The 27,559-nt window shown below is 39.6% G+C and overlaps 1 protein-coding gene across 6 annotated transcripts in view; it reads left to right on the top strand.

The window, feature by feature from the left end:
* The window catches only part of PPP4R4 (protein phosphatase 4 regulatory subunit 4), a 110,221-nt gene that overhangs the window by 61,799 nt on the left and 20,863 nt on the right, over positions 1–27,559 (top strand). For 4 of the 6 annotated variants that reach the window (XM_040478135.1, XM_040478136.1, XM_040478140.1 and 1 more), the window contains 12 exons: positions 4,019–4,140; positions 6,586–6,708; positions 7,753–7,922; positions 8,259–8,378; positions 10,696–10,773; positions 11,486–11,569; positions 12,168–12,350; positions 15,588–15,693; positions 17,921–18,068; positions 21,866–22,010; positions 24,177–24,218; positions 24,306–24,380. In XM_040478135.1, the coding sequence (XP_040334069.1) occupies positions 4,019–4,140; positions 6,586–6,708; positions 7,753–7,922; positions 8,259–8,378; positions 10,696–10,773; positions 11,486–11,569; positions 12,168–12,350; positions 15,588–15,693; positions 17,921–18,068; positions 21,866–22,010; positions 24,177–24,218; positions 24,306–24,380 (1,396 nt within the window). The remainder of the gene's footprint in view (positions 1–4,018; positions 4,141–6,585; positions 6,709–7,752; positions 7,923–8,258; positions 8,379–10,695; positions 10,774–11,485; positions 11,570–12,167; positions 12,351–15,587; positions 15,694–17,920; positions 18,069–21,865; positions 22,011–24,176; positions 24,219–24,305; positions 24,381–27,559) is intronic. The other 2 variants (XM_040478137.1, XM_040478139.1) reach the window with 2 other exon arrangements.

Genomic DNA, 27,559 nt, shown 5'->3' on the forward strand with positions numbered 1-27,559 from the left:
TCATGAGAAAAAAAAAAATGAACATTAATTCTTATCTCACACTGTACATAAAGACTAATTTGAAACTTATCACATTCCTGAATATTATCAAATCAACAACCTTCCAATCTCCCATGATATAATACTGCTAGTTGGCATTTACTTCAGAGCTAAACATTTTTAATACGGCCTAGCCATTCTACTTTTAATTATTTACCCAAGAGAAGTGAAAATATATCCATAACAAGAGCTGTGTTAGATACACATGTTTATAGTAGCTTTATTTGTAACACCCAAACTGGAACAATCCAGATGTCTACCGATTGATGAAAGGAAAAATAAAATACGGTATGTCCATACAGTGGAGTACTATTTAGCAAGAAAAAGGAATGCCATGCTGATACATGCAGTATAACAGCATGGATATGTCTCAGAATCAGTATGTTAAGGGAAGCGAGCCAGATACAAAAGGAGTATATACTGTATGATAAATACAAACTACAGTGACACAAAGCAGATCCGTGATTGCTTTTGTCAGAGGCAGATTGTAGAATTCAGACATAATGGGACTGATGATTGGTTCTTGTCCTCTGCCCATGAGTTTTGTCTTCTGTCAGATTGGAAGGGCGTTGATGTAGGGGAGGGCTAAGCAACTTTATCTTCTTAACAAAGAGATGGAGATGATTGGGTGCCCAGATGATTCTTTCAGCCTAGGCTCCTTAAAAAGGCCGATGGAAAAGGCACAAACAGATGAGAAGTTTCCTTGAATTGCTGTTGCTGACCAGGCCAACCGTGGAACTCAGGATCATCCTTCATCGGTACTTAGTTTGATCAGGCTGCTACCGTCAGGTGGCACCAAATCATGGCCAGCACCTGGGTAGATTTGGATCACACAGCGAGACCCCAGAATTCCAGGTTGGCCATCTGGGCAAGCTTGCTTATTTCATTCATCTTGCTATCCCTCACCCTGTATTTTACATACCCTGCCTTCTGATGTCATGGAAGGGTTAGGTTATAATTATTAGCATGTTGGCTGATAAGACTGGACTCCTACACAAATAATAGAATCAGGCCGTCCCCAGATTTTTGTTCCGAATCCTTACATGCCAAAGGCATTTTTAGTACAAAGGATAATGACCTACAATTCTGCCCTAGCCAGAGTGGAGTTTGCATATGAAGTCAAGAAAAGGATATTCACATAAATATACCAGCACAGGCAGTGTATAGCCCACATCTGCTTCTTGAAGAAGGTACTCAGCCCTAATCCAGCTTGTTTAGAGGAACTAATGAGAGAATATTTGCATCTTACGTGTGTGGGTCTGCCACGATGCCTTATTTTTACTTTTATAATGTGACAAACCGGCAAAGAAAACAAATAATATACTTCATAAAGAAGAAATGTAAGTGTACTCAATCTCATTGTTCAACCTCATTAGTTGTAGAGAGATCTGTGCATTTAATGAATATGCATTGAGCACCTACCATAAGCTATGGGTTACATATGGATGATGTAATAATGAAAAAGATACAGTCCTCTCGTCCAGGTGCTTAGAGTTTGACCAGAGATGTAGTCAAGTAGACAGACAGTTACTGAATAATATGTGATATTTACAAAACAATAGTGAAATCCTCCTTTTACCAATGAAATCAGAAAAGTTAATGATAAATCTTTAGTGCTAGCAAAGGCACAGGAACATCTTCGTGTCCTACTGGGAGAAGCATAAACCTAGAATCTTTTTGAATTCTATAATATACACAAAATTTTTGCTGATATTTTACCTGTGTTATTCCATTTTTAGAGATAAGTATAAAGAATTAGTGTATATCAAAATTTATGAATAACATTTGTATACACTTAGATAATATTTACCATGTGTGAGACACTCTTCTAAGCACTTGTGTGAGCTTAATATCCTCACAATCATCTGTTGGATGGATAGTAATTGTTCCTTTTTTACAGATGAGGAAGCTGAAGCCCAAAGAGGATGTATATAATAACATCAACAGGATAGAAGCCTGGAGGCCGTACATTATCAGAAACTTTCAAAGTTTCTTTAAGTAGAGGGTTATAGGTTATCTATTTTTATATAGCTCTTATGTTTTTTAAAATTTTGATAACCTATAAAAGCGCTCTTTTAATACATAGTGCCATAGTGTTTAGTGGCTTTAACGTAGTTGAAAATGAGAAATCCCCGTTGGTGTTGGTAGGTTGAAACTGACATGTCCTTATTACCACTGATGATACACAGATTTGATTTTTTCACTTTGCCTTTTCAGCATTGAGAAATCCTTGTGCAGTTATTAAAGACCTTTTGATTCTGATCGTTTTTATCTTTAATACCCAGATATAATTAAGTTGGGTTTGCATCAGTATACCACTCTTGGGGGGAAAAGTCATTTGAAAGATTGAATGGAAGTAACTTTTGCCTGTAAATAGGGATGAGATCTTTATCTTAAACTACCGTCTTTCATTCTTAATAAACTCAAGGTTTTCAACAGCATGCAAACACATTCTGAATTGATATAAAACAGATTAGTTTCATGGGTACAACACGAGTCGGTATACATTGCAAAACGATTATCGGAGTAAGTCTGGCTACCCCTGTCCCCTTACGCAGTTACAGAATTTTTTTCTCTTACGACTTTTAAGATTTAGTCTCTTAGCAACTTTCAAATATACAGTACGGTATTGTTAACTATAGTCACTATGCTGTACAGCACATCCCCATGGCTTATTTATTTAATAACTGGAAGTTTGTACTTTTGACCACCTTCCCCCCCTTTCATAGATTAATTTCTTAGAAACAGTTTTTCGCTCTCTGATTGCGCAAGTCCTTAGAGCCGGTGCTCTCCAATAAGGTAGCCGCTAGCCATGTTTGGCTATATAAATTCAGTAAAATAAAGTTAAAACTTCAGTTCCTCAGTTATGCTGACCTTATTTTATTTATTAAAAAAAAAATCTTTTTTAATGTTATTTCTGAGACAGAGAGAGACAGAGCATGAGTGCGGGATGGGCAGCGAGAGAGGGAGACAAGAATCCGAAGCAGGCTCCAGGCTCTGAGCTGTCAGCCCAGAGCCCGATGCAGGGCTCGAACTCGCAAACCGTGAGATCATGACCTGAGCCAAAGTCGGACGCTCAACCGACTGAGCCACCCGGGCGCCCCTACTGACCTTATTTTACATGCTCAGTAGCCACATGTGGCCACAATACAGTTTGTAAACATTTCCCTCATAGCAGAAAGTTCTGCTTGACAGCGTTCTTTTAGAGTCTTTGTGCTCTGCCCTAAATCTTTTCAGGTTTTCTGCCACTCTCAGCGACTTTCTCATTTTCTGTCAAATTATAATTCGTGCCGTCTTCCATCACGTGTCTAGGAAGGACACGTGATAATGCATCACATTATAAGTCTCCCTTATCAGCACGGGTCATTGTAGTAGCATCTCATTTTGGTGAATAAGCAGTGGCTGATTAAAGTATCTAATGAGAACCATTGGTGATTGTATTATAAATGTTGAGTATGTCCCGAAAGCATGGGTATTGTGTTTCATTCTTTCAGAGAGAGCGTCTAGTGTCCTGTTATCATTCTTCTATGTAGGAATTAGTTACTGTAGTGTTGTATTTTAGGTGAATGAAAAAGTAATGCATCCCTTGAAATCTAGATAAAAAGATTTTGTGAAGGCTTCTGTGGTCGCTGCTGTTAGATTTTTCTGGCTAGTCCAGATCATTTGCTGAAGTTGCTTAAAATGGAAAACTTTTACAATATATAAAGTTTAGTATAAACTTGTAGTCATTAAGATCTCTGCAGGTAATAATATTATCCTGGTGGAAGTAGAATTGATTTAAGTAATTAGACAATTACTGTTAATGTTTCTTATGTTTATATCATGCTTTCCAGCCAGATTGCAAGCTTCTGGAGAGCAGGAGCCGGATCTTTATGATTTTTCCTATTCTCTGCAGTACCTGGCCCCATGAGTTTCACTTCATAAGTTCTTGCTATAATTCATTGAATTGATTTATTGTCTTCTGTTGCTTCTTGTGCAGGACAGAACTTACAAAAAGCGTGGTGCTCCCTGAGCTAATAGAACTCTCCAGGGATGAAGGCAGCAGTGTGCGGCTTGCTGCTTTCGAAACTTTGGTTAATCTGCTTGACGTGTTTGACACAGGTAAATCTTCCCGCGGACACACCTTTGCTTCTGAAAGCAGTGTTCTCCCCTGTTTTGTAACTGATGGGGAGTGAAGACAGATAAGGGATGGAATTCCTTATGTTGTTTTATGATGAACATTAAGCCTCCCTTCCTCTCTGTCTCTTTCTGGTTCTTTCTCTTGTGGCACCTTCTCTGTGGCTGCTTTTACCTTCCTGGCACCCTGTGTTACTGCATGTTCCATACCTCTCTCTCTTCGCTCATCCATGTTTAGCTGCCTTGTGTGGGGAGATAAGAATTGGTTTGGTAATTAGCCTTTAACTTGCTTAACTAATTGACCCTAGGAAAGATGTTGACTAAAGCAGTGATATTCCTTCCTTAATATTTTAATGCTAGAAATCTCATGGCCGTGGGGAGGAAAACTTTGGGATGAGGTGTTTGAGTGGGAATGGGTAAGGAGGTATTTCTTCGTGTTGTGCCAGTCAAATCACAAAGACATCACAGAGACAATTAGCTCCTCTGTGAGTATATGACTAGACTTTTGACGAATGCTGGACGTTAATTTATCAGTAAACATTAACCATTTTGATGTGGTAAAATTTGGAGGAGTAAATGTCAAGTACTTGGGTGCGAAACTCTGTTGTGTAATTATAGGATTATGTTTACTTGGATGAACGACATTTTACCCTGAACTAGGAGAGCCTCTTAAAGATTATTGCAGTGTGGCCAATAATTATGTATGATTGTTCCAGAATAATCATTCAGCCTATATGATGAGCCAGAGGAGTAAGAACTATAATACGTGAAAATAGATGAGTGAGTGAATCTCCTTGTCCTGATGATGGGGCACCCCTGGGCATTCAGTCTAGGAGCCTTGGCCCCCTCCTTGCTCTCTCCCCTCACTGTCCACGCTCGGTTGTGAACAGATCTGGGCGTAACCTATGTTCACGGTTTCCCCTGCCATTCCTTCAGGGAATGTCATTCCAGTACCACTTGTCATTCCCTTAGCACGTGAAATTCGCTCACACCTCCAGCCTTTCTGCATATTCATTTTTCTCCCTGTTTTTTCTCCCTTCTGTTTTCCTCCTAACCAACTTCCTTCAGTGCTCATTGCAAATACAGTCTCCTCTCTGATTATTTCTGTAAATATCTTATGCCTGGGGTACACCAACTGTGGTCTGCAGGCCAGATCCTGCTGCTGCCTGCTTATGTAAATAAAGTTTATTGGAACCTAGCCATGCCCACGTGGCTCTGTATTGTCTGCAGCTGATTTTGGGCCCTAGCGGCAGAGTCGTTAGGACAGATACACTGTGAGGCCTAGAACGTTTACAAAAATTGCAGACCCGTGCCTTATACCAACTATGAGAATAGCGATCACGTCGTCTTGTGATAGTTTGTGTGTCTGGCTTCTTTGCTGGTGTGAGTTTCTCAAGTTCAGACCGTTTATTACTCATCCCTCTACTTCTACTTAGGATAATGCGTGTTCTGTACGGAATACAATGAATGTCTAATAAATGTCATTTAGTTAAAATGCTAGATGTGGTCCTGAAATGTAATGATAGTAACAGTCATAATAATACCAATAAACCTGTTGCAGCATTTTGCTTAGTCTTGTCAGACCCTTAATAGCGATTCCTTTCTGACAGTTTAAGAGAATTATGGGAAATTCAGAGTATTTAGAATCAAGATGTAAATGTCGGTGGGATATATGAGAAATTTATAATCTAAGCAGACATACTTAAAGTATGGATTAACTTCTTAAAAAAAAGTTTTTTTTTAATGTTTATTGCTGAGACAGAGACAGCGCGCGAGCAGGGGAGGGGCGGAGAGAGAGGGAGACACGGAATCCGAAGCCGGCTCCGGGCTCTGAGCTGTCAGCACGGAGCCTGATGCCGGGCTCGAACTCACAAACCGTGAGATCGTGACCTGAGCCGAAGTCGGATGCTCAGCCATCTGAGTCGCCCAGACGCCCCCACAATATCAATGAACTTCTTAAGGAAGTGCCATATAAGTAAAAGGGGAGAAATTCAATAAACAGGACATATTATAAGCTAACACTTTCAGTCAGAAAAAGCTGCCCCCTGGCGTGAGTTACGCGCTAACACGTGAGACCTGCGGCCTGAGCCTGCTGGTCCTCCGTTCACGTCCGCGGTGTTGGGGTTCTGTAGTTATTCGGCCTCAAAGCCTCAGTCCTCAAAGCTCTTTAGTCTGTAAGCACTCTTGACATGTGGTCCCGGTGGCCCGCCACGAGTCCGAGCCCCTGAGCCTGGGGTGAAAAGGTTTTGCCGATCTCAGCCCTCTTCTTGCGACTTCTGCGACCAGGGCTTGCCGACGTGTTCCGTGGCCGCGTGGCCAACCCAGCGACTTTCCTTTCTGGAATCTGTATGTATGCATTTCTCCATGTGCAGTGTGGGCAACTAGATCTAAAGTCTGTTTTGTTTTGTTTTGTTTTGTTTTGTTTTCCAGATGACAGAAGTCAAACTATCCTTCCCTTGGTGAAATCATTTTGTGAAAAATCTTTCAAAGCGGACGAATCCATTCTTATTTCCTTATCTTTCCATTTAGGAAAACTATGCCATGGACTCTATGGTATGATATGCCCTGAGAATTTCAAGATCGTGGATAATTTTTTTCCTTTGTCTTCTGCCTCAGCCACTAGACTGCAGCTCCTCAATTGTGAAACCTATCCTTTAAGGGTGTAAAATCTTAAGAAGTCTTAGATTTTTGGTAGCACAATCTAGAGCACAGTTAAGAATGACTTTTTCCCTAACAGAACCTATTTGAAAGAACAGTGACCGAAAGAAGTAGTCATGGCCCTTTAAGTTTCTGAATATTTTATATTCATATAAAATATTGTATCGGATGGCATATGACATAGTTATATTAGCTATTGGTGCATAGCAAGTATACACTTATTAACTATTTGTTGGGTAATTAATATATCATGTGAGCAGTTCAGCTTAGAATTTAGAATAATACTCATAACCTGGCATTTTGAACATATTACTCAGTTCTTAGCTTCCTGTAATAATGTAAGCATAAATTAAGTTATAGCCATCTGCTATACTAAAACATTTTTCAGCAGGTATATTATAGACTTTTAATTGGCCGTTGAAAATAAGGTTTGCAGTATATGATGAGTTCCTTGCTCTCTAAGATAATTTATTAATGTGGAATGAGTCTGTGGATCAAAAATATTTAGAGTTTACTTTGCCATCTTTTAGGTTGAGTTTTTAAACTCTTTTCTCTGCAGATACACATACATGTCTTTTCTGCAGGCAATTTTAGAATATTTACCAGAAGTAAATTGCAGTGATGGTCCTTATATATTATTATTGTAGTGACTCGTCAGTGGTCTGTAGTGTGATACGTGCTGCAGACATTCAGTCGTCATTCCTGCATTGCATAGTTTATACTGTTAAAATTAAAGTGTTCTTAAAATCAACATAAGGTGAAACAATAGACCCATTGAATTTCTCCATAAGCGGTACTCTTTCCTCACTGTTGCTTTTATTTATGGTCTTTAACGGTTTACTTGAGTATTTGGTTCCCGTTACGTAAGTGTTGTATTTTGCTTTTCTCTATTTTTGTTTTCAGTGAAAATGTCGAACAAAGGTTTTATATTTGTTTTAGGAATTTTTACTCCAGATCAACACTTGCGATTTTTGGAGTTTTATAAGAAGCTGTGTACGCTGGGTTTGCAACAAGAAAATGGACACAATGAAAATCAGATTCCACCCCAAATCCTAGAGCAGGAGAAGAAATATATTTCAGTACGGAAGAACTGTGCTTATAACTTTCCGGTAATAGATTATGTATTTGTACTGACAAAAGGTTTTGATGATAACTTTAAAATATCTGAATAGATAGCATTAAAAACCACGGCCATTTATGACCCTGCTGCTTAGCCTTATGTCTGGTGTAGACAGTAGGTCCTGAGTAATATTAGTATAATTTACATTTAACTTTATGTATAAAGTAGAGCCGTATGCATGCATTTGGATCTTCCAAATGTGATTTCCACCTAAATTATTATGTAGAGGACATGATTTCAATTGAAATGAAATGATTGTAATATTAGGTATTGATGCACGTTTTTCTGTCCTTCCCACTCATCTTCTCCCTTCCACCTCCACCAGGCCATGATTGTTTTTGTTGATCCTAAAAACTTCCACATGGAACTCTATTCTACATTCTTCTGCCTTTGTCATGACCCTGAAGTACCAGTCAGATACACTATTGCCATTTGCTTTTATGAAGTAAGTGTGAAGAAGTGTTAGCACTTGACGTTTGTTAATTCCACCTATGAATGCTAGATGAGTTTTGGATATTTTGTACACTTCTGTTTATAAAGGTTTATTATATGATATGGGCTCCATATCGCTTTCATGTTTTAGTCCTAACTGTTATTTTAAAATTTCCATAATTCTCTTTTTAGTATGTTGACAGAAGTCATTTACATAAGCACATTATATTCATTTACCATTTATTGATCCATTCATTCAGCGTACCTCTATTAAGTGCTGACTTTAAGCCAGACATTGTGGTGTGAATATGGGTATCTTTGGTTTGGAAGTAAAACCAGGTTTTATATGCCTTACAGTATTAATATTTAACTTTGCATCTAAACTCAAGAACTTGAGAGTAAACGGAAAATCGAATGACAGGTTATTTATTGCTTTTCGTGCAAATGGATCACGTTTTATGAACATACCTGTTAGGTTCAGCTATTATAACTCTCTTGAGTGGAAGAAGCAAAAGTGAATTTAAACATTTCCGATGAATATAATTAACTTCTTAACCCTAGAGGTTGAAATCTGGATACGTGTCTTGGGTGATCCCAGGAAGCACGTGTATGCTTACATAGTTGCAGTAGGCACATATAAACTGTAAGTTATCAACTTCCAAATATAAATGTCTCTTTGTAAATGGCACAATAAAATATTTCCTGTCTTCACAAGAGGTATCTAAATATTCTTACTCTCAATGAGAATATTTCAGCCCCTTCCTTGCACTGGGTTCCTACATCAGAGCATTGTTTGATTAGCTATAAGCACACGAGGAGCCCGTAGCATCATGATTATGTTGCTTGAGACTCTTGATTGTTGGGTGATAGTATTCTTCTGAATAACACTTTTTCTGGGGTGAACGAAACGTTCATTGTGCAAAATCTAGGAAATATTGTCTTTCAATGGTGTAACTAATTAAAATACTTCCAGTGTTGCACAGTATGTTTTGGAGGATGGGGCGGGACAGAGGGCACTGGCCGGCTGAGTGAAATCTCTGTCTCCAGTGCGCCTTAAGTGAGCATTTAGTCTTGGTTACCGTGCATGCTTGTAGTTATTAGATTAATGGTCCAGAGACGGTTTCATGAGGTTCGTGTCTGAGAACGCAATGTTTATGTAGTATTAGAGCTTTTACTTATTTTTATCTTTCTCCCTTTAAAATTTCATCGTTATTTGTGTTTTGTAGTGGACATCACATGTTAGCACCAGAGAGAGAAACATCTTGAAATGGGTACATAAAAATATTTCACTGGTAGGAGTGAGTCTGGCAGTTGTTGATCTAGCTATTTGCTGGGTGGCTAGTTGCCATGTTCCCTCAGTCATACCATGTAGGTGGGCTGTTCACGATCCTCTATTCCAAAAATGAATTGTTAGTCTGGGTTTGTCCTTTTGAGCAGTGAAAATCCACTGGTGAGTTTAAGTTTTCCTCACAGGGTTGTTGTTAAATTCTGATAATTACTTTCCTATATCCTAACTTTATTCTTGTTTTTCAGAAAAATAGTATTTTGAAAATATTCTGAACGAGTCAGAAACAACCCTGTAGAGCAGAGGTTTTTAAAATACTTCCCCCCACCCCCTCCTGCCCATTGAAATCTTACCCAGAAGCCCAATACATAGAAAGAAAGAAAGAAAGAAAGAAAGAAAGAAAGAAAGAAAGAAAGAAGGAAGGAAAGAAGTAGAAACTGGTGGATTTATCATTGTGAGTTCTGTTTTTGTCTGGAGGAGGAAAAAAACCCACACCTGTTCACAGGGGAGTTTAGCTTAGACCCTTCCAGCTCCTTTTGTGGTGATCAAAGTCTTTGATGGGAAAAGTCTTTGATGTCTTGCTTGCTTGGGACTCCCCTCTGTCCCTGCATCACACAGACCTTCCGTAGAACTTGCCCTCTTTAGGAGGTGCTGAGCCAGGGCGAATGCTCATGTGCCTGCACTATCCTGGGAGACCTTGTTGGCCGCTGTAAGACTTTAAAATATGAGCTGGAGGCATCCATGGGCTTATTGCTTATGATACGGAAATTATGACTCTGATAAATCCTTCCTACATTTGCTGCGCCCATGTGGGCACTTACTTGCTGATTCTCACGTGTCCACACTCCAGAGTGTCATAAAGGAGACTAAAAAGCTGGTTTTGTATGCAATTAATTTTTCTAGAAATCTAATTTTTATATGTATGTTGTAACCTAGTCTCATTTCAGAAGAAGTATCTAACAGGGATGTATTTTGTAAAATTATTATTATAACCTTTAGATGTCTAGTAGTTTTAAATCTGAGAGACTTTATTGCTGCATTCTAGGTCTCTAAACTTCTGAATTCTGGAGTATATTTAATACATAAAGAACTGATAACATTATTACAAGATGAATCACTGGAGGTAATATCTTCTTACTCCTTGGTTTTTACTTCTTTTATGTTAAGTCTGAATATTTCAATGCCCTTTCCCTGCCTTCTTCTTAGGAATTGCATGAATTCTTCTAGCTGGCAATCCCCAAAAGTGTTAAGACAATGTACCATTGTATCATAGACTGGAAATTGAGATCTCTAAAAAAAAATACTAGGTTTTTAAAATACGTACATATATTTGCTTATTAAGGAAAATTTAGGAAATGCCAAAAAGTAGACAGACAAAAGAATACCTTTAGTTCCAGTCACTGTTACTGTTTTGTTGTAGTTTAAAAATTTCCCACTTTTTTCTGTGAAGAGGTTTTTATTTCCCACAGTCGGAATCGTACATTCAATGTTATCTCTTTTTCTCTTAGCATTCTTTGGGGAGTATACTTGTGGAAACTTTGCAGTGCTTTATGCTGATGATGCATTCAGTATATCCTGTTCACTCAAATGAGTACGGGCTTGTCAAAGCTCAGCTCCTCAATATTTAGTCATGGCAGAGGGTGTTATCTAACTTCAGTTGCTTTTTAAAAGCCGAGAGGCAGGTTTTCAGCATGTTGGTTGTGTAGAAGTGGCTGTCTCCGGTCTAGACTATTTGAACAGTATCGAGAGACAAATACAGAGATGGACGTATGAAACGAATCCAAGACTAGAAAAACAGCAATTGCCATAAAAGTAACCAGTATCTCTATTAAAAGGTACTAGATGCTCTCATAGATCATCTTCCAGAAATCCTTGAACTTATGTCTACCGGTGGAGAAAGCAGTGTTCAAGAAAATAAGGTAAACGTCCTGTATCAAAGAAGTTCCTGAATGTTACAAACATGATCTCACTCCGCACAGTTGTTGTAGGGAACAAGGAGAGAACGGATGGAAAATATTTAAAATAGCGTCTGCCCCATATTAACAAGTGCTTAGTAAATACATGTCTCTTGGAGCTTCAACAGCCTGAATTTCCTTTCCAATTCTTGTATTACCGTGATTCTTACTGCCCTTGGAGGTTACGTTCACATTTTCAGTTTTTATTAGCATTAATTATTATTCCAAGAATAGCGTCTGGTGAGGACAGAAGAGAAGGAATTTGGAAGGTCACAATTTTCCAACAGTGAAGTAGAACAAATTTTACTTTTGTCAGAGGGATTGTGAGCCCATTCTCTATTTCAGAATTTCGTTTCCAGTAACTGTTCATTTTACTTATGGAATTTTAAAAACATACTTACTTGAATTTGCCGGATAACGGTCTCCCTGTGACAACCGAGATCCTAAGTTGTGAAGTGAGCGAGAATGTCCCTCTCCCCAGTGTGTTGTAAGACTGAAGAATTCTCTGGAATGCTGTGGTGGATTTATTATCATCCATCCTCTGATGGGCTTTCTTTTTCAGTTGTCATCTCTGCCTGACTTGATTCCGGCACTCACAGCCGCCGAGCAGCGAGCTGCGGCCTCCTTAAAATGGAGAACTCATGAGAAGCTACTGCAGAAATATGCCTGTCTGCCACACATCATATCCAGTGATCAGATTTATTATCGTTTCTTGCAAAGAATGTTCACGATCGTGATGACAAATGTGAGCCCGGTACCTTTTATCTAATGCTTTTGAACTCTCACCTGATTTTGGAGTTACCAGATTCTTCACGTTCTCAAAGTAGTACGACAAACTTCATTTATTCCATTTTGTCCTAGAAGGATGTTCTTTTGCCAGGTCTCTGAAGGGGGAACTTAAGTTTCTCTGTGCTCCACTGATGCTTGTTTTTGAACATTGTCTGTATAGCTGGAATAAAGAATGAACAGGTGGTACCTTCACTTACCCTTTGTCCATATGTCGCCAAGGAGAGTGTGAACAGACTCACTTCAAACTTGATGTAGCTCTTCTCAAGAGGCAGGTTGGCAGGAGACTGTGATCTTGACTGCTAAGTACCTTCTGCTCTGATAATATACCTTTTATGTGTCATGGCCTCAGAGCCTGCCTTAACTATGCCGTGTTGCCAAGGCATCTTGTAAGCCCCTCAATCTTAGAGGAGTTACTTTTTATTTTAAAGTACCTCTGAAAGATGGCTATGTAACAGATAAAGCTTATATTAAAAACATGGTGGTCTATGATGGATAGCCTTAAAATTAGAGTCAAAAGCAGGAAAAAAAAAGAAAAGATTTGTACTCAAATCCCCCAGAGAGTGAGTTGTTGACCTTTATTACAAAAATTTCCAGAGAGGTCTGCTGAACCCCCGGTTCACTGTACATTTAATATGTACATTTAATATGATGTCTTCCTACCATTTTTGAAGTATAAGAAATTTCCATATAACGTATAAGTTTTAGAAGCTGCTAAAAAAAGTGCTTTATGTTCTCATTGTTCTCAATAAAAGGGAGATAATGAAATCTAATAGCCGTCTCAGAAACCCCAAATCCGTTTTAGCCTCAAAGATTAAAAAGAAAAATAACATGGTCGGTGTCATTTTCAACTTAAGTTAAAAAAAAAAAATAGACATTTCATGAACTACCTCTTCTAGAAGTTAATTTCATTCATCAAAGCAAAGCCTAGAAGATGAAGGTTATGTTATAGACGTTAACAGTCTTAAGAAATGATTTTGGCAACAATGACTCCTTACCAGAGGACAATGCGTGAGTGTGCCACATAGGAAATTTCACATCAAATTGAGCAGAATTTATTAATTATTTTATTCAGAAATTACTTATTTGAGTGCCTGCTATGTGTCAGGCCCTGTTCCAAGAGTTAGGGATAAAGGGAGTGAATAAGACAGAGTCCTGCTCTTAACAGAGCCTGCGTTCTACAGTGGTGGCGGCGAGGTGGATAATAAGACAGGCTGAGTAAATGCTGTGAAGTTTGATCTTAATTGTTGACCTCAATCTGATTATTCAGTAGGCATGTTGTATTTCCAAAGCCAAGAATACATAATTATTCCATAGTTTTAGCTTCTCTTATCAGGAAGGAGAGACGAGTTGCAACATAGAGTATGAACAAACTACTTGGAAGCCTGAGAGATTCGTTTTACTATTTTCTTTTACAAGACAGTAACTCCACACTTAAAAGGAGATACGTGATTATCATAGCACGTTTTCCATGATCAAAGAGGACACATTATTCTGTGTCAGTATTCTCTGGAGAAAAGAAAGAATTTGTATTTTTAATTCCATACTAATGGTCATAGTATTCATTCCTTCAGCAAAATTAATTGAGAGCTTACTATGTGCCAAGCACTATTCTGGGTACCAAGATACAGCAGCAAACAAAAGAGATAAGGAACTTATTATCACGGAGCCTTAGATTCTGTTGGAGACAGGCGGTAAACAAACATACGTATATAGTACGTCAGGGATGAAAAGTATAGTGAAGACCGGGAAAGCAGGGTAGAGGGCGAGGAACGTGACCGAGAGTAGTAGGATCTGTTGTGGAGAGAGCGGTCAGGAAAAAGTCCTCTCTGATCAAGTGTGCTTCATGCAGAGGCTTGAACAAAGTACTGGAATTACTCTGTGGATGTCTGAAGGACAAGTGGTCCAGGCAAAGGGAATAGTGTGGTTGCGTGAGGACGGAAGCCATTGTAGAAAGTGGTAGAGACGTGAGGTAGAGGGGTGGCTGGGTCCACAGCACAGCACACTTTGAGGGCCATGATGTGGAATCCAGGTTGTATTCTCTGAAACAGGGGAAGTCTTTGGAAGGTTTTGAGCAATGACATAAGCTTTTTTTCCCCTACTTTTGTTGTGAAAAATATTTAAAGATACAGAAAGGCAGCAGTGTGCGGTTTTATTCTACTTGAATTTCAAGGATCCCCACTGTACGAGTCTGAACCTTTAATAGTTAAATATTATAGTATTGATACGTAAGCCAAGATGGTGTACGTGAATTTTATACTGGGCATAATAGATCTGGTTGAGAGATTTTTCTCTGATACGTAGTTGGAACCCAAACCCAGTAAAGACAGATAATTGAATTCATTTAAAATTAATGAATTCTGCCCAGCGGTGTGACAGAAATTCAAAGGACAAAGCAGTATAGAACATTAGTAAGAGTTATGGACATGGTGTCCCTTTGATTCTAAGTTTCATCTGTGGTGTGGACCAGGGATCTCAGTGATGACATTGAGTTCGAAGAGTCAGAAGCAAGCCAGAAGGATCGCAAAGTATATCTGATCATGGGATCTCTAAATTTATATTTTAGAAGTGGCACATTTTTGATGATGTATCTGACACAGGGTATGTTCTTGCAAGTATTTGCTGAATAAATGAGTGACAAGGTCCAGGGAATGGCTAAGAGAATGGGTGGCCGAGATGTATTTGGGGAGGATGTCACTTAAGATGAAGTGGCAAAGAAACGAGAGTCATCCTATAAATCAGATTTGGATGATTTGGAAACTGTGCCAAACTGAATTAACTTTGTAATATGATACATTAGTTGATATGCCTGAGTGGTATTGACATTAAATTATGAGGGCACTTCCACAGGGATTTGAGAGGTGGACCACACTGTTCTTACTTTTTTTTTTTTTTTTAAATGCTTATTTTTGAGAGAGAGACAGAGTACGAGGGGGCAGGGGCAGAGAGAGAGGGAGACACAGAATCCAAAGCAGGCTCCAGGCTCCGAGCTGTGAGCACAGCGTCCGATGCGGGGCTTGTGGGGCTTGAACCCACGAACCGCAAGATCATGACCTGAGCTGAAGTCGGACGCTTAACCGACTGAGCCACCCAGGCACCCCAACACTGCTCTTACTTTTAGCCTCAATCGAAAATTGATTTGTGGAGCAAAAGTGTATTATTATATTGGTTTAATTGTCTTTCTTATTTCTTTAAGAATGTCTTACCTGTCCAAAAGGCAGCTTCACGAACGCTATGCATTTTTCTACGTTATAATCGTAAACAAGAACAGAGACATGAGGTCATTCAAAAATTAATTGAACGTAAGTAATCATTGCCTCTCACTTTGAAAAACGGAAAGTAAGCAAAGTGGCCTTAGTTAGTTCTGACTTACTGCATGTATCATTTTGCCATGAATAGTTAGGCTGATGTTGGTAAGTATCTGGAGTGTGTTTGTATTTGAGTTTTCTAGGTTAATTTTTGGGGGTTGTTTTAGAAATCTTTAAGATAGGATTATTCTGTGATGAACAAAAGTAATAATTACTCTGGGTCTTTTTTAGTGAGTTTCTACACTTGAAAAATGAAAATAATGTTTCTTTATGGTGAAAGTCCAGTTTCTACCCTGATGAAATAGCATTTGGAACTAAAATACGAGTTGAGTCTCCATGAATGTAGCATTTTATGTTTTTATATTAAATATTAGCAGAATGCAAGGACTTTTTTTAGTTCCCTTGAATAGAGTTGATGCATACATGACTATGAATCTGGTAAGCCTATGGGGTTCATAATGTTTTAAAAAATGAAATCAGGGGGCGCCTGGGTGGCGCAGTCGGTTAAGCGTCCGACTTCAGCCAGGTCACGATCTCGCGGTCCGTGAGTTCGAGCCCCGCGTCGGGCTCTGGGCTGATGGCTCAGAGCCTGGAGCCTGTTTCCGATTCTGTGTCTCCCTCTCTCTCTGCCCCTCCCCCGTTCATGCTCTGTCTCTCTCTGTCCCAAAAATAAATAAACGTTGAAAAAAAAAATTAAAAAAAAAAATGAAATCAGTTAACAAATGCAAATTTTTTTTTTAATTTGCTAAGGGCTAACTTGAGACAGAAACCTTTAGTTAATGTGTTAATTCTAGAAAGAGTGTCACATACTTATATATACTTAGTAAATTAAAAAAAAAATTTTTTTTTTTCTTTTCAACGTTTTTATTTATTTGTGGGACAGAGAGAGACAGAGCATGAACGGGGGAGGGGCAGAGAGAGAGGGAGACACAGAATCGGAAACAGGCTCCAGGCTCTGAGCCATCAGCCCAGAGCCTGACGCGGGGCTCGAACCCACGGACCGCGAGATCGTGACCTGGATGAAGTCGGACGCTTAACCGACTGCGCCACCCAGGCGCCCCAGTAAATTTTTAATTATTGTATACTTGTTTTGACCATAGTGTCTTAATGCTTTTATTGAACTCTGTTATCCAGTGTAGGTAGTAGGTAGGGATTTTCTGGTTATTGGACTTCACCATTTTAAGTTGGATCACCATTTTTCAAAAAATTAAGAGTGTATCAAATTCCATTTAAGAAAAATTATGCTCAGTATACTTTAAGCTTTCTCTTTTTTTTTTTTAAATTTTTTTTAACGTTTATTTATTTTTTGAGACAGAGAGAGACAGAGCATGAATGGGGGAGGGTCAGAGAGAGGGAGGCACAGAATCCGAAACAGGCTCCAGGCTCCCAGCCATCAGCCCAGAGCCCGACGCGGGGCTCGAACTCACGGACCGCGAGATCGTGACCTGAGCTGAAGTCGGACGCTCAACCGACTGAGCCACCCAGGCGCCCCTTAAGCTTTCTCTTTTTGACTCTGTTTTAATTTTCATTTCTCAGAGGTACAACCTCACATTTAGCATCAGTTTTATTTTGAAAGGAGAGTCCGCTTGGCTTTAAATATTAAGAATTTTGCTTTTGAACACTTGTGGAATAGGGAGAAAACAATCCTTTAAATGTTTACCTGAATTATTGTCAGTAAAACAGTGTTACATAGGACTTTAACCACTTCAGAGCATTTCTATGGAAATGAAGAAAACAACTAATTTGATTGGTCAAATAGAAGTTCAGAGTTCGAAGTTACACAGACTTTCATTTGCATTCCAGCACTACGCCTACCAGCTCTGTGACTTCAACCTCTGAACCTCCTCTCAGGAGGATAAATCTATACTTACCCCATTGGATTGTTTTTCGGGATTAAATGTGATAATATGTATAGAGTACTTAGCACGTAATGGGTGATCAAAAAATAGTAGATATAGTTATTTAGTACTTAATAAATGCTTATGGAATAGAATGCAATGTTTAATACATTTTTTTCTGGTTTTTGAGATGTTTTGAGATGTCCTTATTTTTGGGAGTCCACAGATCTTTAGTATGTATGATTTTTTTTCTCTTATCTCTTGTATTTGCTAAGCAAATTGTGGATATAAAAAAACTTGTCACGGGTTTTGCGTGTCTAATTTTGTCACATATCATTTCACGTAGGAAAGATTAAACTTATCTTTTTTGTTGTTGTTTCTAGAACTGGGCCAAGGAAAAAGCTATTGGAATAGACTTCGATTTTTGGATACCTGTGAATTTATTATAGAGATCTTCTCCAAATCATTTTTCTGTAAATACTTCTTTCTACCTGCTATTGAACTGACACACGATCCAGTGGCAAATGTGAGGTATGCTACCAATCCAAGGAAATACTTGAAAAAAATTGTATGTTTAAATTTATCTACTATAATTTATCTACTTACCAACTGTAAAGAACATGCAAAATCTTTTTCATGGTCAATCAGAAAACAAGTAAATAATGTATACTTATTTTGAAATTCCTAGTAGTCTTAGTTGATGAGCCTCAGTAAGACTTGGAAGCTTTTCACGGTGTCTCAGGTCTTTTGTTTATTGGGTTGAGAGAGCAGTAGTGAAAGCCAGCCTGGCAGTCTTCTCCTGCCGCTTGGATACACACATTGGCATCAGGATTTGCGCAGATATTCATAATTTATGGATCTTCTAAGACTAAAGAAAAAATAATTCCAAGTTGGCTTGGGCAAAGATCTGTCCATTTTTAGAGGCAATCAAGAGATTGGTTTTTGTTTTATATTTTTAGTGTAAGAAAATACAGAAAATGCCACTGCATTGGCTTCAGTATTTTGTGCATCTTATCTGTGCTAAGTAACTAATGAATCTAACTTGCAAACATGTTGCAAATCGAAGTCCGCCCTAGAAAAGCAGCTCCCGCTGTGATGAATTGTCACTTACTTATCAAGCAGTTGACAAAAATTATTTGAACGGCAACGAGGGGCACCTGGGTGGCTCAGTCAGTTAAGCATCTCTCTCTCTCTCTCTCTCTCTTTTTTTTTTAAACATTCTTTAATGTTTTTATTCTTGGGAGAGAGAGAGAGAGAGACAGAGTGTGAGTGGGGGAGGGGCAGAGAGAAAGAGGGAGACCCAGAATGTGAAGCAGGTTCCAGGCTCTGAGCTGTCAGCACAGAGCCCGACGCAGGGCTCGAACTCATGGACTGCGAGATCATGACCTGAGCCGAAGTCGGATGCTTAACCGACTGAGCCACCCAGGCTCCCCAGGGAGACACAGAATTCTAAGCAGGCTCCAGACTCCACGCTGTCAGCATAGAGCCCGGCACGGGGCTCAAACCCACAAACCGCGAGATCATGACCTGAGCCGAAGTTGGACATTTAACTGACTGAGCCACCCAGGCACCCCCTGACTCTTGATCTTGGCTCAGGTCGTGATGTCACGGTTCACGAGATTGAGCCTTGCATCCTGCTCTGCGCTCACGAGGAGCCTGCTTCGGATTCTGTCTCTCCCTCTCTCTGCCCCTCTCCTGCTCTCTCTCTCGCTCTCTTTCTCAAATAAATAAAAAAACTTTAAAACAAAAACACAAACCTGAAAGGAAATGAAATCATCTCTAACCCAGGTCAACGAGACTGAAAGCATAGAGTTGACCCTAAGAGAAAGCAACCTGTCAATTCAAAAACCAAATGAAGATTAATTGAACATTGCTCTGTGAATTTTGGTTATTTTGGGGGTAAGAGATCATTGCATAGCAATTTGTTTCGGTTTCCACTCTTCTGCCTGGGTAACCGCCAAACAAACAGGTCCAGCAATACCATATATTAATTGGCTTTTGGAGACGAAAGCATTTGCCCAGCTCTGCAGAGATGTGTAGATAGAACGAAAGCCATCACAGGCAAGAGTGGTGGGATCGTGCACTTAGGACAGGGGTTTCTGGAGCCACACTGCCTGAGCTGACTTCCAGCTCTATACTACCTGTGTGTCTTTGGGCAAGTCACATAATCTCTCTGCACATGGATTTCCTTAGCACCTAATTCATAGGGGGTTCCAAGGGATAAATACCTGAGATAATGTACATGAAGAATTTAGCTTACCAGGAAGGGTGTGTGATACCTAATCATAAAATCTTTATAATCGCACGGACCCAGGATTCTCAGAGTTAAATCACCACTTCTGTAGCTTTTGTTGAATGTATGTTTTCGAGACTTGCCTTGAGTTGTAAAGAATGAAGTGTGCATAGACTGTTGATTGTTTTTGTTTTTCCTTACGTCAGTGTTTAAAACTTGCATTCACGGAGCCTAGACAATGTGGAGGCTGGAAAGACCGTTGGTATTCAACGGAGCCTTCCCCTTTGCCAGAAATGCAAATGATTCTCTTTGGGGTAACTGGGGCCCCTTAACTGAGAGAAAGCATCACCAGGATCCATGGTGAGCTCAGATGAGTTCGAGACTATTATTGCTATGAATGGAGCTGAGTATTCTAGAGGAAGAGCCTCCTTCGCCTTTTCGCCTGAATAGAAAGCAAATTTTTGTATGTGGAGAATCCTTGACTGCGGGCTCAGTAGACCGGTTGGCCTAGAAACTCTAGGAATGGGACTTGGTTGTCTCGGGTTTGGCGTAGAAGTAAAAAAAATAGTATCTGGAGAGCACTCAGAGGAATGAATGAATACAGCAGCCCAAACGTAGGCAACTGCCTGGCATCGCTCTGTGAAAGCAGCCCCGGCAGAGCACTAGACTAGTAGCTTAGCAAAGCAGAACACTTTCTGCACTGCCTCTTTCCGGCAAGGTTTTCTGTACTGCCCCGGATTGCCTCTCACCTCTCTGGCGTTCTTCCGTCTGTGTGTTGCTGCCTTATCCACGCGGTGTAGACTGGGATGGCACCTAGGCTCTGTCCTTTTGCCTTTTCTTCTCAGACTGCACTCAATGGCCTTGGCGAACTCTCCAGTCTCCTGGCTTGCATGTCATCTGTGTGCTGAAGATTCCTGACTGTATGTCTCCAGCACGGGTGTCCTTCCTGTACAGGAGACGCGTCGAGCTAGCTGCCCACTTAGCATTTCCGTGGCTTGTCCAACAAGCGCCTCAGACTTGGTCTGCCCGAAAGTAAATCCCCGCCGTGTCCCGCACCCACGCCTGCCCTTGCCTCTTCTGAGGTCTTCTCCATCCGTGCACATGACCATCTCCTCTTGCCACCTGCTTGGATCAAAACCTTATCTCCTTCCTGCCACCCCACCGCGGTTCCTCAGCACGCACTGCTGCTTGCAAAATACGTTGAATGCAAACGCTTCTCGCTGCCTGACCGCTACCACTCTGGCTCAGGCGGCCGCCGTCTCCTACCTGGATGACTGCTAGAGCCTCCTCTGTTGTTTCCCTTCTGTCCTCGACCCTCTACGGTCTGCTCTCAAACCAGTAGTCAGGTGATCCTTCCATCACGTTAAGCCCGATCACGTCCCTCCTCTGCGTAAAACCCTCCACGGCTTCTTACGGTGTTCAAAGTGAAATCTAGTCTTCGAGCAGTGGCCTCCAAGGCCCTGCACGAGCTGGCCTCCTGTTGCCACTTTGAGGTCTCCTGATGATCTCACCTTTGCTCAGCTCTACCCACTATAGCCTCTTTGCCAGTTTGGGTCAATTTGCCAATTTGGGGTAACACCCAAGTCAGGCTCCCCCTATAGGTCATTTGCACATACGGCAGGCTCCTGTCCATCATGCTCTTCTCTGGATGTTCACGTTACTTACTCCCTAATTTTCTTTAATAAGTCTTTGATTAAATATTATCTGTTCAGCGAAACCTTCGCTGAAACTCTCTGTGACCTTGTCTTTTAAAACTAACGCCCCTCCTCTGATTCTCCCTTTTCTTTTCCTGCTTTAGTTTTGTCCATGGCACTTACCACTCTCTGACAGATACTTTGTTTCCTTATTCTTTCTTCCTTACCCCATACTACAGGGTGAGCTCCAGGAGAGCAAAGAATTTGGTTGGTCTTTTTCACTGTGTGTCTCAGCACCCAGAATAACGAATGCTTGACTCCTAACAGCCACCCCGTAAGCGTTTGCTACAGGCTAAATTCCCAGGCTCTCCGAAGTTTGAATTTTCTTTCCATTTCGCGCGTTACTGTTATTTTTAGTTATTGAACTCGTTCAAAAGTAAGTACTGTTTAATTTATTACAGAATGAAACTTTGCTACTTGTTGCCCAAAGTGAAATCTACTCTGAAGATCCCTGCAGATAAGCATCTGCTTCAGCAGTTAGAAATGTGTGTGAGGAAACTCCTCTGTCAAGAAAAAGATAAAGATGTTCTGGCTATTGTAAAAAGAGTAAGTATCGCTCTTGCCGCACCAGTGGCGTTTCTTGCGTGAAGACAGTGTCCATCACAGCTTCCGTGTTTTAGCTTGACACGATAGCAATATGGTAACATAGCGTTGCTAGAGTAGTGTTGGTAACGGACTTGGCTGACGTGTGCTACAGCGGCTAAAGTTCCTTTCATGGGGCAGTTGGACATTCAACTTGTATTACTAGTAATATAAGCACCATGAGAGCGCTTGGCCCATTTGAGGTGCTTAATAAATACTGTTCAACTAATAATGAATACTTCATCCACCAGACTTGATTTATAAGTGATTATAATCCAACTGGGAAAGTCACACTTCATAGAAATTTAGCCCTGGAAGGGCCTTCAAGATCTGTTTGATTTTGCAGAAACTCTAGGCCTACAGGTAGTAAATGTCTGCTTGGGATCATATTAGCAAGTGGCTGAGCCGGGGCTGGAATATGGATCTCTTACCCTGAGTGCATTCTTTTTTCAGGAATGTGACATCATGTCTTATGGGTTTGTTTGTTTCTTTTATTTTTAGCATGGGCTCACATGGATTGTTTGCTGATGTTACAAAATGCAAGCAGCAAAAATTTGGGGTTAGTGAAGTCATGCCTGAAAATACTTTGTAGTCTTTCAAAACTTTTTGCTGAACGTGTAACTCATATTTTTGTAAGATTAAGTCAAATTTAAGTGGTTACTCTCAGTCTGAGTGTGAACTTCAGGATACATGTTTCTGAGCATTTCTTTATACTGAGAGGAATTAATTTATTAATGCCTTTTAACTTAGCATTGATGGTGAGGGGAAAAAAAGAATCCTTTATTTTTTTTTTTTCTGTTTTTTTTTCTTAGAGATCATTGCCAGATGTCACATGAGGAACTTTTTAATACAGTGATTTGATAATTTAGTATTAATTAGTATACTCTTGTTTTACTGAAGTGTGAGTTCCTCTTTTACCAGCTAAACTAACCAGAAATACCCAGGGTCTGGACACGCACCTAAATCTAAAAGCATATTATATATAGTATACGTATATACGTGTATGTATGTATTATATGTATTTGTTTCTACCAGATATTTCTGTCCTTACCATTTAATTACAGAAGTTTAGGCAACAGAGTTAACTTTCACAATAATAAACATAAGAGCACGAGTGACTTTCTTGGCAGAATTTATTAACTCAAAAGATAAACTAACCCCATAAATAGGGACAAAAATGATTGAATTAATGGATTACTAATCTACAAGACTAGACCTTACTGTAAGTGTGTGTCACATGAGGAAGTCAGTCAATCCCATGAAAATTCTATAGTATAATGCTTATCAAACTGAGGGCTTGGAAACGGAACCACTGAGGAAGCTTCTTCTACAAAGCTTCGGGATAAAAATGGCATGGCTTATGCTAGTCAGTTTCTAAGGTGGGAAGCAATTTTATTTAAAAGGGATAATTTCATGGCATAAATTACAATATCTTCCTGAATTTCAGCATAAAAAATCTTCAAATAAATATTCTGTGTGCAACACTGGCTTCGGGCATGAGTCTGTATAAATAGACTTTTATCTGGACCATCATAGTGAGAAGTACAGTCCTCTGTCAGAGTCACAATGCTGGGTCAGCTGGACCGCTGTTTCATTAAAATGATTTGTTTCAGACTAATGTGTTCTGAAAGAGAAATGCTAAATTGAGAAATACTTTCAGGGCGAAGTCTTCCTTAATGGTTAGAATGTCATAATGATCAAACATTTCTACGGAAAGGAACTAAGGATTTTAACCCAAATGACAGTTTGCTTCGTATATATTTAGCTAAAAGTTCTTTTAAAAAATTCAAAAATTATCTTGTATTTCTGAAGATTCAGAGAAGAGTGGCCCTGGGGTTATTAGAAGTTCGCTAATTTGTGTGTGTTTAGTGTCCAACGTGTCCCTCTAGACTTGCTCTCTTTAAGGTTAAAGTCTTTTACAAGCAGCATAAATGGAGCCTGGCATTAGGAGGTTGGCGAAAAGTACCATGTAGAATTGGGAAGAATCTGAGAGGTTTTCTAATGTAGCCTTCCCATAGAATGGAGAAGTCTCCTCTTTGAACCTCCCTCTGGAAAAGGAGTCTTTTGGAGAGACGATTGTTTGGCTTAATTTAATTCCTGTCGAATAATTTTTCACAACTTTGCTTTTAGACCGTGTTAGAGCTGGACAGGATGGAAATGTCTATGGATGCGGTAAGCCCAGGCTTTACCTTATGCTCAAAGAATATAAAAATTGGCAGGAACTCATCGTAGTGTTTCGTAACTTCATTTTAAACTTAGTTTCAGAAAAAGTTTTATGAAAAAGATTTGTTGGATCAAGAGAAAGAAAGAGAAGAACTACTACTTATGGAAATGGTACGTCGTTTGCACGTGGGCACACACACACTTCTTTCTGACCAGTGTTAGCTGTGCTTTGTTATGCAACCCAATAATTTCCTGATTTTTTGAAATCTCTGTTGCGAACTAGAACGCAAACTACATCTGAGAACCTTTAAAAAACAACTACTTTATTGAAGTATGATTGGCGTACAATTAACTGGATATATTGAAAGGGTACAGTTTGATGAAAACATCACCACAACCAAAATGCCAGCCATTTCCATTCCCTCAGGCGCTTCCCCGGGCCCCTTGGAAATCCATACGTTCTACTCAGCTCCCCCAAAACCATTCATCTAGTTTCTATCTATAAATAGCTAGCAGCTAGAATTTATAGAAGTTTGTTTACATATAATGTTTTCTGTTCCTGCCTCTTTTTACCAGCATAATTGTTTTGACATTTATCCGCGCTGCTGTATGTTCTCAGTCGTTCATTCCTGTTTATCTCTGAGTAGTAGTCCACATTCCAGACCTACCACAGTTTGTTTATCCACCTCTTTTTATTTTAAATTAGAAACCCTTTTTAAAAAGAAATGTTTATTTCTTTTGAGAGAGAGAGAGCGAGCGTGTGAGCAGGGGAGGGGCAGAGAGAGAAAGAGAGAGAGAGAGAGAGAGAGAGAGAGAGAGAGAGAGAGAGAGAGAATCCCAAACAGGCTCCACGTTGTCAGTGCAGAACCCAACACAGGTCTTGATCTCATGAACCATGAGATTATGACCTGAGCTGAAATTAAGGATCGGATGCTTACCTGACTGACATACCCAGGCGCCCCGTGTTTATCCACCTCTTATGAGTACTTGGGTTACTTCTAGTTTGGGGATATTAGAAATAAAGCTGCTGTGACCATTTATGAAGACGTCTCTGGTTGGGCCTATGAAGAAGTCTTCTTTTGCAGAAATACCTAGGAATGGAATGGCTGGATTGGATGGTATGGCTTGCTTAATTAAAAAAAAAACAAAACAAAACACAGTTTTACAAGGTTGCTGTACCATTTTACGTCCCCATCGGCTGTGGTGGAGAGCTTCAGTTACCCCACATCCTCTCAGCTCGATAGGGCGGGTATATAATCGTGTCTCATTGTGATTTCAAATTGTATATCCCTGATGTCTAGTGATGTTGAACATCTCTCTGTTTATTGCCCATCCTTATCTCTTATTTGATGAAGTCTGTTTTCAGATTTTTTCAGTTTACGTATTCATTTTGAGAGAGCACATGCCCATGCAAACAGGGAAGGGGCAGAGAGAGAGGGAGGGAGAATTCTAAGGGAGAATCCACTGCGCTGACAGTGCAGAGCTGGATGTGGGGCTTGATCCCACAACTGAGAGATCATGACTTGAGCTGAAACCAAAAGTCAGATGCCCAACCGACTGAGCCACTCAGGCGCCCCTGTTTTCAGATATTTAAATGGGTGGTTGTCGTCATCTTATTGAGATGCAAGAGTTCTTTATACGCTCAGTACTACTCCATTGTCAGATATACATTTTATGAATGTTTTCTTTGAGTCTGTGGCTTATCTTTCACTTATTTAATGGTGAAAGATTATTTTATTTTGCAGAGCAGTTTTAATCTTGATGAGGTTCCACTTACCATTTTTTTCTCTTATTGTTTATGCTTGTTTGTTCCAAGAATCCATTGTCCACCCCAAAATTGCAAAGACTTTTTGCTGTGTTTTCTTCTGGAAATTTTAGTTGTAGGTTTTACAGTTAGGTCTGTGGTCCACTTCAATTAGTTTATATGATTTTTCCCATCTGAATATTCAATTATTCTAGCACTATTCATCGAAAACTTCCTTATTGAATTGCCTTAGCATCTTAAAAAAAAATGTCCATATACGTATGTGTTTATTTCTTGACTCCCTATTCTGTTCCACTGATTTACACGTTTATCTTTTTGGCAATTCCAAACTGTCTTTATCACTGTGACATTATAGTAATTTTCGAAATAAGGTAGGTTAAGTTTTTCAACTTTGTTCTTTTTTAATTGCTTTGACCAATCTAGGCCCTTTGCATTTTGATACAAAGTTTAGAATCAGTTTATCCATTTACATAAAAAGCCCGCTGGAATTTTTTGTTTTTTTTAAGCCCGCTGGAATTTTTGTTAGAATTGTGTTAATTATCCTAACAATGAATTTTCTGATCTCTGAACATTGTCTGCCACTCCATTTATTTAATCTTTACTTTTTTCCATGTAATTTTGGTAGTGTTAAGTGTAGAGTTAAAGGAGGTCTTATGTTCAATTTATTTCTGGGCATATTATGGTTTTTGTCATTATTATAAATGGAATTATAATTTTTAATCTTACTTCCTAGAATTTCACTGCTGTCAGTTACCGTTGATTTTTATATATTCACCTTGTATTTGTTCTAGAGTTGTTTTTCGATTTAATAGGGTTTTCTACATGAGCCATTATATCCTCTTTAGGTACAACAAGATTACTTCTTTCTATTCAGTGTTTATGCCTTTTATTTCTTACGTCTGGTTGCAAAGTCTAGGACCTGAAGTATAACGAAACACTTCCAATTGAATAAAAGTGACAGGAGCAGTCACCCTTGTCATTTTACAGATTTTAGGGGGAAATAGCTTGATCTTTAACCATTCGGCATGATGTTACCAAGAGGTTTTATGTGGGTGCCCTTTATCAAATTGCAGAAGTTGCCTCCTATATCTAGTCCGCTGAGGGTTTTTATGAATGACTATTGAATTTTGTCAGATGTTCTTTCTTCATATATAGAAATGATGTTTGCTTACTCTTTATCCTGTTAAGCCACTGTATTTTTTTTATTTTTAATTATTGCTATTTTTTTTAAATGTTTATTTTTAAGTGAAAAAGCACGAGTGGGGGAGGGGCAGCGGGAAGGGGGACAGAGGATCCAAAGCAGGCTCTGCGCTGACATGCGGCGAGCCTGACGCGGGGCTCGAACTCATGAACCAAGAGATCATGACCTGAGCTGAAGTCGGATGCTCAGCCAACTGGGCCAGCCAGGCACCCCAAATTACCTTGGGTTTTTAAATGCTAAATCAATCTTGTATTTTGGGGATAAACTCTACTTGATGATGATATATTATCCTTTTCTCTATTGTTGGATTCTTGGCTAGTTTTTAAAGGGACTTTTGCATCTCTATTCACAGTGAAATTGTCTATAATTTCCTTTTTTGTCATT

This window comes from Herpailurus yagouaroundi, unplaced genomic scaffold (assembly GCF_014898765.1).
Source record: "Herpailurus yagouaroundi ecotype Mexico unplaced genomic scaffold, PumYag 141, whole genome shotgun sequence".
Taxonomy (NCBI): Eukaryota; Metazoa; Chordata; class Mammalia; order Carnivora; family Felidae; genus Herpailurus; species Herpailurus yagouaroundi.